This window comes from Protopterus annectens, chromosome 3.part1 (genome assembly GCF_019279795.1).
Source record: "Protopterus annectens isolate FY-2018-M chromosome 3.part1, PAN1.0, whole genome shotgun sequence".
Lineage (NCBI taxonomy): Eukaryota > Metazoa > Chordata > Ceratodontiformes > Protopteridae > Protopterus > Protopterus annectens.
The window spans coordinates 1103160352-1103175664 of record NC_056732.1 but is presented as its reverse complement, the minus strand read 5'-3'; the positions used below and the strand labels follow the sequence as shown (position 1 = coordinate 1103175664).

General features: G+C 44.8%; 1 protein-coding gene across 2 annotated transcripts in view; it reads left to right on the top strand.

Moving 5' to 3' along the window:
- AGO2 (argonaute RISC catalytic component 2) overlaps positions 1-15313 on the top strand; it is a 2267075-nt gene that overhangs the window by 2096505 nt on the left and 155257 nt on the right. Inside the window, exon 18 of one of the 2 annotated variants that reach the window (XM_044067244.1) lies at positions 14097-14296. The exons of the other annotated variant lie outside the window; for it this stretch is intronic. Coding sequence (XP_043923179.1) covers positions 14097-14296 — 200 coding nt within the window. The remainder of the gene's footprint in view (positions 1-14096; positions 14297-15313) is intronic. 2 annotated transcript variants of the gene reach the window in all.

The following is a 15313-nucleotide window of genomic DNA, read 5'->3' as shown; positions in this document are numbered from 1 at the left end:
TCCTCTTCTGACTCAGCACAGCTTCAAAACTCTTCACAGCCAGCTAAAAACACTCAATCTGGCCGCATGGAAGATTCCTTAGCATCACAACAGGCCCTACTCTCCGAGGAGGTGCAAGATGTCATTTTGGAGGCCAGAAGGCCATCAACTAGAAAAGCTTACTCCGCAAAATGGAAATGTTTTTGTGTCTGGAATGAGAAAAAGGGCCAGGATCCTGGAAAACTGAATTTACCTCAAATACTACAATATTTGGCTGAACTGCTAAGCAGTGGACTTTTTTTCTCCTCCATCAAAATCCATGCCTCAGCCATTTCTGCAGAATACAACACTGATTATAGGTTCATAGGTTTATACTAGGCTATCTGCCCTAAGGCATTTATAAGCCTAGCCCAAATTTTTGTGGCTTACGCCACCCCTTATATGAAAAAATACTGTGCCCATTAGTTTGTTGTGCCTCTGTCCAGCAGTGACACAGAGATGATTCCTGGGATAAACCTACGATCTCCCATCCGCAGGTCAAGATTTCTCTTGAACAGAGCCAGCGAGGTGCTCTGCCTCACATGGACCGGGATTTTATTCCACAGCATAGGGAGTCTCTGAGTGATAAATCTATCCCTCCAGCACATCCTATTTATATCCGTGCTAAGGTTTAAGTCGCTTGCTCTAGTGGTTTTGGTGGATTTGGATTTTTTGAGGTGAAGCATGTCCATTAATTCCGGGTTGGACATGGCCTTGTATGTCAGGCACATGTCACCTCTGAGCAGACGGTGTGCAACTGAATAGAGCTGGAGTTTCTTCAATCTGGCAGCATATGACAGATTTTGGAGTCCCTTTATCCTTTTGGTGAGGAACTTTTGGGGTCTCTCCAATTGCTGCAGATGTTGGGTGCGATACATCCCAAATGGGGCATTGTACTCGATCATTGGTCTGATAAGTGAAGAGTACAGGGTAACAATGACCTCACTAGATCTGGATGTGAATCCCTTCATGATCAGGTGGGCAGTGTAGAAGGTCTTTCTAACCACTTTAGCAACGTGAGTGTCAAAAGAAAGGCCACTGTCAACTTGGGTCCTCAGGTCCCTGATAAACCTCTTCTGTGCTTAGTGGATTGCCACCTATATGGTAGCTTGGGGTTACCTTGTTTTTCCCGAAGGGTATGACTATACATTTTTTGGCGTTTAACTTCAGGCCATGGCTCTGGCACCAGCTATCTATTTCCGTGAGTCCCTTCTGAAGGATATCCGTGTCCGATGCACTTTCCACTATGGCGCCCAGTTTGCAGTCGTCTGCAAACTTTGTCAGCCAAAGTCCTCCTATGTTGGCCTGTACTTCTGAGAAGTAGATGCCGAACAATAGGGGGCCAAGGACCGAGCCCTGTGGGACACCGCTTGTGACCGGCTTGGAGTCTGACATAGCGCCAGCAACTCTAACCCTGTGGGTTCTGTCCTTAAGCCAGTTTGCAACCCATCTTGTGACATATGGGTTTATATTTAAGCTGGTAAGTTTTTCTACAATACCCGAGTGGGGTATTGTGTCGAAGGCCTTTGCAAGGTCAAGGTAGGCCTTTCCCTCATCAATGGCCTTGTTGACTGTTTCGAAGAAGTCGACCAAGTTCAAAAGGCATGATCTGCCCTTGACGAAGCCAAACTGGGTCGGGTCCAATGTCTGCAAGTCCCCTATATCTTTGTTTATGAGCTCCATTATGATCCTCTCCATAGCTTTGCAGACTAGACTTGGTAAGCTTATGGGGCGGTAATTACCAGGGTCCGTAGAGGCACCGCCTTTGTGGAGTGGGACCACAGTTGCCGTACGCCACTCCTTGGGCACGTATCCTGTGGTAAGGCTGAGATTAAACAGCTGCCTTATGTGCGGGTTTAATTCCTCATTTAGCTCGTGTAGCACACAGCTGGGGACTCCATCCGGTCCCATTGATGCTGTGTTTTTAGCTTTAGAGAGAGCAGCTTTCACCTGCGCATTTGAGATGTCTGGGAGGCTACACTCTGCTGGGATAGTTATCGCTCCTTTAGGGGGGGAGGGGTGAAGTTTGCACTGAACCTGTCTGCCAGTATGTTGGCAATGTCTGTGGGTTCAGTGATTTTTGTATCATTTTGGACTAATTCTGAGCATATCTGGGAGTTTCCACCCAGGTTCCTAACATAGCTGAAAAGGCCTTATGATTGTCCTTTGAATCCATGGCAATTTTTCTCTCAAAATTGGCCTTAGTTGATTTTGAGTGCTCGTATTTTTTTACTAATAATGATCAGGGGTGACTTCCCTTTTATGGATTTTGTTCTATCATGTAATAGCTTTCTCCTCTTATTGTAAAGTTTGTTAATGGCTGGGGTCCACCAGACTGGACGTTTGCCCTTTGTGGAAAGAGTCTTGGTTTTATTTGGGATTGCCTGATCCATGCAGTCCTGGAGGTGTTCATAGAAGATCCTCCTTTATTCTCTCACCCTCTCTTAAGACAGTTCCTCAGAGGGGCTAAGAATTTAAGACCTCCAAGGAAACAACCAATACCTGCTTGGGATCTTAATTTCATTCTGGAAAAACTGACCTTGCCTCCCTTTGAGCCAGCGGCCTCATCAGATTTGCAATATTTGTCCTGGAAAACAGCTTTCCTTCTGGCTATCACCTCAGCTCGTAGAGTTTCAGAACTACAGGCTCTCATGGCTGTACAGCCTTTTTATCATCTTCCATCAGGACAGAGTTTCCTTACAAACCAACCCGTCCTTTATGCCTAAAGTGGTATCCAGGGTAGCTTTGAATCAGGCCATACACTTACCTACCTTTTATCGTAGTCCTCAAAACAAAGGGGAGAGATTACTACATTCCTTGGACATCCACAGACAACTGCGTTATTATTTGGACAGAACAAAGCCTTTCAGAAAATCAGAACAGCTCTTTGTGGCCTATGTGGTAGGAACTCAAGGAAAGCGAATTTCCAAACAGACAATCTCAAAATGGATAGCCCACTGCATACGTTTTTGCTATTCCTTTCATGGTAAAACTGTACCTACAGGCATTAGAACTCATTCCACCAGGGCCACAGCCACCTCTGCAGCCTTCCTCAGAGGAGTTCCTACCAAGGATATTTTGGAAGCAGCCACTTGGAGTTCTGTGCATACCTTCTCCAAGCACTACAACCTACCATTATACTCCAAATCTAGAGCAGGCTTTGCCACTGCAGTCTTGCAGGGCATTTTGGCTCCTCTTAGTTCCACCTAGTGCCTACCACCCCTTTCTTAGCTTTGGGATTCTACCCATCTGTTATGACTGCAGCTGTATGCACGATGAACATAGTACAGTTTTGTACCTACCATAAATGTAGATGTTCGAGTGCTAATACAGCTGCAGTCCAGGTTTCCCTCCCTCCTTCCCCTCTTGGGACAGGCCTATAGGCTGACACATCCTCATACTACTTGATTGGGGTATTCATTTATGTTGTATTTTCTTGCAACTACTGTATTTTGATTAAATTGCACTGCATTATTACACAAATTCATGTATTGCCTTCCTTCTGGGGGCACCTGACATCTGGGGCAAGAAAAACTGAAGAAAATGGCGTCGGCTGGTTCCTTTATACCCCTGTCGCACTGACGTCAGGGAAGAAGCGACGGCAACCGACGCCAGACCTAGACTTTGGAATTCGGCCGACCGAGGTCCCGCCTGACGGCAGGAGAACCCATCTGTTATGACTGCAGCTGTATTAGCACTCGAACATCTACATTTATGGTAGGTACAAAACTGTACTTTCCGGGCTCCCATCCCTCTTCGGGTGGGCCTGTCTTTCAAATTATGGAGAGAGCTTTGGCTTCAGCAGGCTCCCAACTGGTTTCATCCTCGTTGGATTGCCATATTTTTGTTTCCTCTGGTTCAGAGCGGTTACAATCTGCTACGTCAGGACAGCGGGCACAAGAATGGCAAGACACCCCGGTTCAGGGTCCCCCCTCTTCGGAGTCCTCCTCAGAACATCCCACTAAGGAGCCAGCCTGTAAGAGGATGTGCAAGAGGAAGGACCTTGATCCTTCAGAAGAATCTTTCACTGAAGACACAGATTATGAAGAAGAGGAAAGCTCCCCACGGTCACCCCCAGAAGACATCTCCTTTGGAGACATCCTGGAAAGTTAAAACAGAGGGATGATTGGAAGTCCTCAAACCCAAACCCATCCTCCAAGGAATGTGTATTATTGCAAGCTTTTCGTGCCTGCCCTTCTACTTTTTGGGTGACCCTGCCCACTGACGGCCTAGTTCAGTTGATTGTTCAGCGAGCGTGGGAAGGCTCCTGACTCCATAGAGCCTATTCCCTGAAGACTAGATAAGATTATTTCAGCTCCAGAGGTCTAAGGCTCTAGCAGTGGATGCTGTGTTGGTGGTAGTGGCCACCAAGAAGGAACTCACCGAAAGTTCAACTGTCCATCCTCCTAACCGAGAAGTCTCGGACAATGGCTAGATTTGGGAAGTGGGTTTTTGCTTCATCGACCTTTGGTATTCATTTCTTGAACTTCTTGGCACACTTTACTAGACTCCAAAGGGATCTGATAACTGAGCACTCAGACATCCTTGCAGGAGCAATATCTGATGAGGTTTGAGATAAGGTTACCTCTCAGCTTGCCACCCTGGAGTCTTATCTCAAATTTGTACATGTGGCTTAATGCTCATGCAGCCGAAGGGATGTCTAGAGGAGCGGGTACAGGCATTGCCATTAGGTGTCATACCTGGATGTGTTAGTGTGATTTCGCGGAACCCTTTAAGTCTTCCTTTATCAAACACGTCCGTTTATGCTACTTCCTTGTTTGGCCCAAAAGTCAGAGAGACACTAGCCAGGTGTGAAAAAGACAGAAAGACCCTTTCTGCTGTGGACGTTTGTTTTTCCACTCCACAACAACCTTACTCTAGGAATCAAAGGAGTGGGAAAATGTGGTTCAAGAAGACTCAAGGGCCTTTTTGGGGCACGTGATGAGTATTCCTCCCAGGGCAGAGGGGGGAATTCTTCTGGAAGGTACCCCTCCTGTGGCATAGGGGGTCCATGTAACCAGAGCTCCAGGGATTCCTTTCCTGGATGACTGTACCAGTGTTCCTGAACGGAGGCCCGATTGCTTACCTCTGGAAGCAGTCCTCTCTGCACCATTCAGCCTGGCTTACAATAACCTCGAACACCTGGGGGCAGAAAATAATTACCAGAGGTTACCATATCCCCTTCAATCTTTTCCCAAAAGTGAATTCCAGATGTACCACCCAGTCAGAGGGATCTAGCAGCAATAGAGATTCTAAAGCTGCTTCAAAAGAGTCATCCAGGTAGTCCCACCAGACCAAATAGGATCCGGATTCTACTCAAGATTCTTTTCAGTGCCAAAAAAGACCGGGGACTGGAGACCAATCTTGGATCTCAGCCTATTGAACAAATTTGTACAACAGACAATTCCAGATGGACATGGTTCAGTCAATCCTTCCCTTTCTAGAGAAGGACGATTGAATGTACTGTATAGATCTTTAGGACGCACATTACCACATAAAGATGGACAAATGCTCCAGAAGATATCTCCACTTCCTTCTAGGAGCCAGTCATTTCCAATTTTGAGCACTGCCCTTCGGTCTCACCACACCCACCAGGGTGCTTAACCAAATGCATGGCAGTTGTAGCAGGTCATTTGAGACTACAAGGATTCCGAGTGTTTCCATATCTAGATGACTGGCTCCTCACTGCCCCGTCCAGGCATCTACTGCTTTAAGCCATAGACTTTGTTCTACATCTTGCTGAGACTCTAGGCATTTCAGTCGACAAAGAAAATTCACAGTTGACTCCCACACAGGATCTGGAATTCATTGGAGCAAGGTTAAATACAGTATCCTGTGTAGCCTCCCTTCCTCTCCATAGGCTATTGAAACTAAGATCGCTATTTCAGGTAATCATTTCCCAAAACAAAGTTCCTGCTTGTCTGGTACTACAAGCTCTGGGGACCATGGCATGAACGATGATGATGGTTCTCCTAGTTGAGGTATCACGTGAGGCTGCTTCAATGGCTCTTGGCATCACAATGGTTACTTCTAACACACCCCATGTCGCATACAGTCTTGATAAATCACTTCAAAAAGGATTTATCTTGGTGGATGAAGCCAGATGAGATTCTATGGAGTTGTCCCTTTTCCCCATCTAAGCCTAAGGCTGTAGTGACCACGGACGCTTCCCAGATGGGTGGTGGTGGGGGGGCATTTTCTGGGAAAGACTGTTCAAGGCATTTGGTCCTCGCAAGAGGCCAATTTGCACATCAACATCCTAGAATTGAGGGCAGTGCTTTTAGCGTTGCAAGCATTCCAGGCGGTCCTTCCTTCCGGGACAATTGCAATCCAGTTAGACAACATGTCAGTAGTTTGATACGTCGTCAAACAGGGGAGAACCAAGTCCTACCCTCTGTCAGCAAACTCTAAGGCTTTGGCAATGGACAACCACTTCCAACTGCTTTCTGATAGCAATGCATATCCCAGAGAATGCCAACCTGATTGCAGACAAACTGAGCAGATGTATCCTCCTGCCTCATGAGTGGTCTCTCAATCCCAATGTGGCGAAGAAGATCTTTTGTCGATGGGTTCAGCCTTTTTTTGACCTGTTCACTTCTCCTGTAAACCACAAATGCAGCAGCTACTTTCCCCTCATTTCTCCTCACGGCGAGTCCCCGAGAGATGCACTTCTTCTCGATTGGTCCCCGGGACTCCTGTATGCCTTTCCCCCAATTCCACTCATCCCCCATTTTCTGAGGAAAGCCCAACGGTTGAGAAACAGTGATTTTCATTGCACCTTATTGACCCCGTCAAGTCTAGTTCCCCTTTCTTTGGCCTTATCTTATTCACTGCCCATGGACTGTGGACCCAGCTCCGGACCTACTATCTCACCCTCAGGGTCTGGTGCATCCCAATCTTCAAAACCTCAAGTTGACTGCTTGCTTTCTCCAATTCCAGTATTTGCCAGGCAGAATAACTTGTCTTCTCCAGTGCAAAAGATACTTCTGGCTTCCCATAAGCTGTCCACCAGGACGTTTTATCTTGGCAAATGGAAAAGATTTTCAGTTTGGTTGTGTACATACCGCATAGACCCTTTCTCGGAGTCAGTTGAACAAGGTCCTGGAATATTTGGCTACCTTATTTGAAATTGGGGGCCTGTGCCTCTAAAATTAAGGTTCATTTGGCTGTCATTTCACAATTTCATATCGGGTTTGATGACCATTCCTTGATATCTCATCATCTGTGTAAAATTTTTCTTAAAGGTGCTCTGCATGTAAACCCCCTTACAAAAACCCTGTAGGCCCATGTGATTTGACCTTAGTCTTAGTTTCTAGTTAGACAGCCGTTTGAGCCAGCAGCTATTTGCAACCTCAAGTTCTTATCTTTAAAAACCCTCTTCCTAGTAGCTATCACGTCTGCTAGGAGAATTTCAGAATGTTCTTCATCTCACATTGCTGCAGTCCTAACACTTGGGGTAGTCCGCTGTCCCTCGGTCGGCCCGAATATCAGAGTATAAGGCTGACGTCGGTCAAGGCGCATTTGACTGACATCAGAACGTCAGGGTACAAATGCACATGACCGACGTCATATCCTCAGTCTTTTTTGCCGCATGGTCCGATGCAGAAGCAGTGTTGCAAGTGCCGTTCGGCGTTCTGAAATTTTTCGAATTCGGAGTTTCAGACCGAAGTCAGAGTTGGTTAAGTACGCGTTGGGAATATTTTGGTTTTTCTTGCCTCAGTGGTTTACGGATGTCAGAAAAAGTGAATAACTGTATTTCTTGTGGGAAACAGATACCGCATAGGGATTACCATAATTTGTGTATACCTTGTTTAGGACCTGAGCACGACGTTGTTGGATGCCGCTTTTGTGCTAGGTTTAATAAGCGCACTATAAAGCGGAGGTTGGATTGTGCAAGGTTGGTCTTTGGGAAGCGGTGCAATTACAAAATGCCGTCGGATGCTCCGGCGGCTTCCTCAAAGAAGCGCAAGGACAAGGCAGTTAAACCTAGGTTAGAGGAGTCTCCGAACCGGACGCCAGTTCTTTAGAGGTGTCAGTGGAACCGGTGGTTCCGACGGAGGCCTCTCTGGAGTCCCAGGGAGAAACTTTGATTTTACAGGATGTGGCCTCCCAGGAGGCAGGGCAGGCTGTAGGGGCTTCTCAAGTAACTGTACTCCCTCCCTTCCTAAGGGGTCTAGGCCCTCTCTTTCTGCTTCCAAGGCTTCTCCTAGAGGCAGGTCTAGTTTAGCTTCTGTGGGTGTCACTCCCAGTTCTTCAGGTGCTCTGCCCAAGAAGCACATGCTCAAAATGGCAGAGGATTTAATTACTTTAATTAGAGGCTCTATGCCTCCTCCTGATAAGAGGCCTAGGATGGAACCTGTGTTGGGGGATTATGAGCAGGCTTCGGATGTGTCTGAGTCTTCGGCTGAAGACTTGCAGGAGTATTCTCATTATTCGGATTCTGATGTGGATGATTCTACTCCTCCTGCTTCTCCTCCTGAGGATTTTTCTTTTTCAGAGACCCTTCACTCCATGAGAGAGCATTTTAAATGGGAAGGTCAGGATTTCTCTGATTCCAGGAAAAGGCTTAGGGAATTTTTGTTTTTACCCCAGCATAGGCCTTTAGCTATACCTCCTGTTCTGAATGTGGTGGAAGATGTGTTTGCAGAGGCTTCCCTTAATCCTGATTCTTTGCCTCCTGCTCCTGTTAAACCAGATAGGTATTACAGGGTGCCTGAAGCTCATAAGTATCTTTTTAAGAGTCCTAGGGCAGACCCAGAAACTGTTAGACAGGGGCCTAAGGGTGTTAAGGCTTCTGTTGTCAAGAATCCGGTTCCTGCAGATAAAGAGGCCAGGGCCTTGGATAGATGGGGAAAGAAAGTTTATACTTCTTCCACTCTAGCCATGAGAGCTTTGAATTGCCAGTTTCACATGTTGAAATATCAAAATTATCTCCTTTCTCAGTTGAAATCTAAGGTTGATGCTCTGGCGGAAGGTATTGACTGTAAAGAGTTACAAGATTTAGTGCATGTTTCTGAACAGGTGGGTAAGCATTCTTTGCAATGTGGTTTTGATGCTGTACAGGCCTCGTCTAGGGTGGCTGCCACTGGGTCAGTTCTTCGCAGGCATGCCTGGCTGAGGGATCAAAATTTATCTGACCATGTTAAAACTAGGATTTTGGATGCCTTGCAATCTGATGTCTTGTTTGGTTCTCCTGTTGAGGCAGTTTTAAAGAAAATGGAAGACAAGGCTAAGTCTATGCAGAGTGTTAAAGATTTTTTGCAGGTTCAGCCTCCAAAGTTTAGTAGAAATTGGCCTACTAAAGGGTGGACGTATCCTTCTTATGATTCCCAGTCTAGGGGTAGATCTAGACGTGGCAGGGGCAGAGGTCAGGGCTCTTTCAGGCCCAGAACAGGGAGTTCTCCTGCACAGTCTTCTAGTGAGGGCAGGGGTCAGTCCTTTCGTAAACAGACCCAATGACCTACCTTTTCAGCTGCCAGAACCTTCTCGCCTGGCAGCACCTTTGGGAGGAAGGTTGGCACTTTTCAAAGAAAATTGGAGTTTGATTACCCAAGACAAATGGGTACTGGATATCATACATCACGGTTACAGGTTTTATTTCCATACCTTGCCTCCTTTCAAAGGCATGCCAGACATTCCTCCTCAACAAAGAATAGAGGCTCACAAGCAGATTTCACTGCTACTCCAAATAGGGGCCATACAGCCGGTTCCTATGCCAGAAAGGGGCCTAGGATTTTATTCTCGCCTGTTCCTAGTCCCAAAGAAGGGGAACACGTGGAGACCAATTTTGGATTTATCTGTCCTCAACACTTATCTGGACATTCCCAAGTTCAAGATGTTGACGTTGCTGGGCAAAGATCATTGGATGGTAACTTTGGATCTCAAGGAGGCTTACCTTCATGTTCCTATCAGACTAAGTTGCAGGAAGTATCTGCGTTTTCGAGCTGGGACTTCTCACTATCAGTTCTCTGCATTGCCCTTTGGCTTATCTGCTGCGCCCAGAGTGTTCACGAAAGTTCTGGCTCCAGTGATAGCTTTCTTCAGGCTAAAAGGAATACAGATCTATCCTTATTTGGACGACTGCCTGATTCTGGCTCAAGGACGGGAAGAGCTTCTTCATCATTTGGAATATGTGATAGCAGTGCTAAGATGCCTGGGGTATTCTGTGAACGAAATAAAGTCCAGTCTAGTACCCTCTCAAGACATGTGCTTTCTGGGAGTGAGACTGAATACAGCATCCCAGATGGCCTTTTTAACCCCGGACAAACAAAAGAGTCTATCCCTTTACTTCCATCAGCTATCTCATCAGTCCGGGCTGACTGCAAGGACAGTCCTTCAAGCCTTAGGGTTCATGGCATCTTGTATTCTGGTGCTTCCCAATGCCAAACTGCATATGAGGAAGCTACAATGGTATCTCAAAAATGTATGGACACAGCACTGCCAGGATCTGGACACTGTCATTCAAATAATACCTTGCATTCAAAAGGAATTTTTGTGGTGGGCTCAGGAATGTCACCTAAACAAGGGACTCTCTGTGACCCGGCCAGAGGCGAGTCAGATTTTAACAACAGATGCCTCAGACATAGCTTGGGAGCTCATCTAAATGGAAAGTGGATACAAGACAAGTGGCCTGCCAGACTACAACATCTACATATCAACATGAAGGAGATGTTAGCAGTCCAGTTTGCATTAATAGCTTTCAAGGATTTACTTCTTCCAGGGCAGGTGTTGATTCTAACAGACAACACAACTGTCATGTGGTACATCAACAAGCAAGGGGGAACACATTCTTATCCTCTATGCAGGCAAGCAATGATTTTGTGGGAGACTGCTCTCAGTCTACAACTAAGTCTTCAGGCAAGGTTTCTGCCCGGGGCACAGAACTCCTTAGCAGATGTGTTAAGCAGACAAATCATGGATCCCCACGAGTGGAAACTGGATCTTCATGTATTTCAGAAATTGACAGTGTCCTGGGGAACTCCAGACATAGATCTGTTCGCTTCTCCACTAAACCACCAGCTGCCAAAGTTTTGCACAAAGGTTTCATCCCACAGCTTGGAAAGTGGATGCTCTTTCTTTCAGTTGGAAAAATCTTCATGTGTATGCCTTTCCACCTCTGCCTCTCCTCCCAAAGGTACTTCTGAAGGTCAGACAGGACAAGCCAAGGATGATTTTGATAGCTCCAGATTGGCCTCGACAGCACTGGTACCCACTACTGAGAAGTCTAGTACAGAAGCCTCCATGGCCTTTGCCTTTGATTCCACATCTGTTGTCCCAGGAGGACAGTCATTTGCTCAATGTCAAACTTCACTCTCTTCACCTAACAGCATGGCATATTCTGTTTTAAACCATAGACGGTGACAAGTTCCACTACAAGTTTTGAATGTGATTTTGGAAGCTAGAAGGCCTAGTACAAGGAAAGTGTACGCAGATAAATGGAAGAGATTTTTATTTTGGAGTGCAGCTAAGGATTTGGATGTTTCTGAGCCTGATTTAAGTGTGGCTCTTCAATATCTTACTGAGTTATTGGACAAAGGTTTGTCTTTCTCTTCTATTAAGATTCATGCTGCAGCAATTTCAGCTCACTACGATTGTGACCCACCATTGTTTTCGCATCCTTTATTCAAGCAATTTCTTAGACGGGCAAAGAATATAAGACCCCCACGAAGAGCTCCTACTCCTGCTTGGGATCTCAATTTTGTGTTGGAGAAACTCACTCTACAACCTTTTGAGCCTGCAGCTACTGCTGAGTTGAAATATTTGTCATGGAAGACTGCTTTTTGTTGGCCATTACCTCTGCAAGAAGGGTTTCTGAATTGCAGGCCCTTATGGCAGTTGAGCCTTTCTTAATTTTCCACAAGGATAGGGTATCTTTACGTACAAATCCTTCCTTTATGCCTAAAGTGGTTTCTAGTGTGGCTTTAAACCAAACTATTCATTTGCCTACTTTTTATGCAAATCCCCAAAATAAAGGGAAGAAGATTTTGCACACTTTAGATGTTCACAGGCAGTTGCGATATTATTTGGACAGAACTAAAGGGTTCAGACAATCTCAGCAGTTATTAGTTTCTTTTGCTTTGTGCTCTCAGGGCAAGCCCGTGTCAAAACAAACTATTTCTAAGTGGATTGGATTTTGCATTGCTTTCTGTTATTCCCATCATGGCAAAGAGATTCCAGCTGGGATTAGACCTCATTCCACTAGGGCTACTGCCACTTCAACAGCTTTTGAGGGGGTGGCTACTAAGGATATTTTGGAGGCAGCCACTTGGAGTTCAGTGCATACCTTCTCTAGGCATTACCACCTTCCATTGTACTCTAAATCCAGGGCTGGTTTTGCCACTGCTGTGTTGCAGGGCATTTTGGCAGCTCCTGCTTCATTATAGTTTAGCCATCCTCCCTTACCTCTTCTTTGGGATTCTACCCAAGTGTTAGGACTGCAGCAATGTGAGATGAAGAACATAGTACAGTTTTGTACCTACCATAAATGTAGATGTTCGAAGATCCACATTGCTGCAGTCAATTCTCCCTCCTTCCCCTCTGTTGTTTGAGGTGGTTGTGTGGGTTGGGTTATCCATCTGAGGTATATTGCATTTTGTATATTGCATTTTGTATATATTGTATATATTATACATATTTTTGGTGTTAGGCTAGTTGGTTGTTTAGTTGTGGCCTATGGGTTTTGACCTTTCTTTTTAGGGTCTTCTGACATCTGGGGCAAGAAAAGACTGAGGATATGACGTCGGTCATGCGCATTTGTACCCTGATGTTCTGATGTCAGTCAAATGCGCCTTGGCCGACGTCAGCCTTATACTCTGATATTCGGGCCGACCGAGGGACAGCGGACTACCCCAAGTGTTAGGACTGCAGCAATGTGGATCTTCGAACATCTACATTTATGGTAGGTACAAAACTGTACTTTTCCAAGGCTTTGTGTGAATCATCCATATCCATATATAATTTTTCACAAAGAAAGAGTATCACTCAGAACTCAACCCCACCTTCCTTCCTTCCCAAAGTGGTATCGGAGTCTAGTATCAGCTAGTCCATAGACTTACCAGTTTTCTTCCCAAATTTTACAGAAGAGAGTACTGTTTACATTTGTTGGATGTCCACAGACAATTACGTTTTTACTTGGACAGAAAGAAATCTTCTAGAAAGTCAGACCAACTATTTCAATCATTTTCAGGACCCAGACTAGGTAAGCCTGTATCACAGGTCACCTTGCTAAAATGGCCGAGAGACCATTACCGTTATATATAACGAAAATAAACTCAAGTTATCAACTACAGTTAGAGCTCATTCTAAGAGATCTGTTACCACTTCAGTGGTCTTCCATTCCAGAGCTTCTATGGAAGACATATGTGCAGCTGCAACTTGGGCTACTCCACATACCTTTATCACTCATTACAAGTTAGACATGGTCTCCAGGGGAAGAGTATCCTTTGGCTCTGTGGTGCACAAGAATATCCTTCCTTAGGGCCTCCCGGGTTATAAAGTAGCTAGGGACTCTGTCCCATCAGTCAAAAATTAATGAAGATTGACAACATCAGGTAAAGAAGTTATGTTCTTACCAAAACGTTCCATTTGTGTTGCTAATCTTCAGTCATTCTTGACATCCCACCCTCCTGCCCTCTCCAAAAGACTCCTGGAGGTTCAGACCTAGTCCTGGGATGTTATAGGGTTTTACCTTAAACAGGGCTTCTCTATTTTCTTAACTACTAGACAAACTCGATCAGAAGTAATGGGAAGAAAGACATTGTGGGTAGAGCCTTGGCTCAAGAGTTTTTGGCTGGTGCAAACTATGTATAATGGTCAGTTCCGCGAGGTGGGAACCAAACCCATCAGTCAAGAATGAATGAAGATCGACAACACAGATGGAACTTTATGGTAAGAACATAACTTCTTTTTTTCAGCTATTAATTTTAATGGTGCCTCTTTTCAAAATGTAATATAAAGCAAACAAAAATGTACTCACTTTATCAAATAAAAAAAGTATGTGGAATAGAAGATATTTGGGCAGTTTGAACTACTCATTAAGAGTCTGAACACATTTCTTCACGGTTTCATCTTTTTTGTAGGGTACAAGTCGGCCGTCGCATTACCATGTGCTGTGGGATGACAATCGTTTTTCATCAGATGAACTCCAGATTCTGACATATCAGCTCTGTCACACTTACGTACGTTGTACGCGCTCTGTGTCGATACCTGCACCAGCTTACTATGCTCACTTAGTGGCATTTCGAGCTAGATATCACCTAGTAGACAAAGAGCATGACAGGCAGGTTTTTTACTTTCCTCTGTTTGTATTACATTTTAATGTTATGCACCTGAATAGTTGTATTAAGTCCTTATTTCTTTTGTGTGTCTTATGTTTGATGCTGCTCATGGGTAAATGGATGGATGTCCAAGCAGTTAAGTAAATGGCTGTAAAAATACAAAGAAAGCTGGTTATGAATTGTTGTTATTCTGAGATTTTAGTAATTGGATATTTACAAGTCGTATTGCTTTATGGAGAAAGGATTGAAGTGGCATTTGGCTTTGGAAGATGCAAGCTGGTAAATATGGTTTCCTGTCAGATATGTTTTAGCTAGCACCTTGCAGCTGAAGAACTGCTCACTGTTTGTGTCTCACTACACAAGTGTATCGTCTCCACAACTGATACTGTTAAGTCTGTCTTGAAACTGTCTTTGCCAAGTAAATGCCGTATCAGAAATTGTGTAAATTTGCCATCGATGCTGACATCTACTAGTCATTCTGGACATTATTACTGCTTTGGCTTACATGTTTACTTGACTGGTAAGGGGATTAGTCATTATAGCTGGACTTTTCTGCTGTTGTGGAAAGATTACTCTGCCAATTGGATGCACTATCTGTTGTTTTTTATTTTTGCTTGCTTACACAAGTGGATGTTCAAGCCCCACCTGATGTAACTCATTTAGTGAATCATTTATTGTTAATGGGGGTCTTCTCCACCCACCACTCTTACAGCTGCATCACTCATTAAAGTCAATATTACATGCTAATAAAATGGAACTAAAGGTTTGTCTTCAAAGAAGAGTCTTACAACAGTAAAAAATGGGGTTCTGTAGCTCTAATCTCTGTCACCATTGCTTTTTCACACAGTACCTGCATGCATGTGTATTTGGCAGAGTAGAACTGTCATCAGTGGTATTATTATTTTAGTTACTTTTAGAAAGTAGCTTGCCTGTGCACAGTTTTCAGTTCTTGCTTTTGTTTAAACCATTTATCCTTATGTTTCATGTTTGATATTGCAACTGGGATGTTTGTCACATTT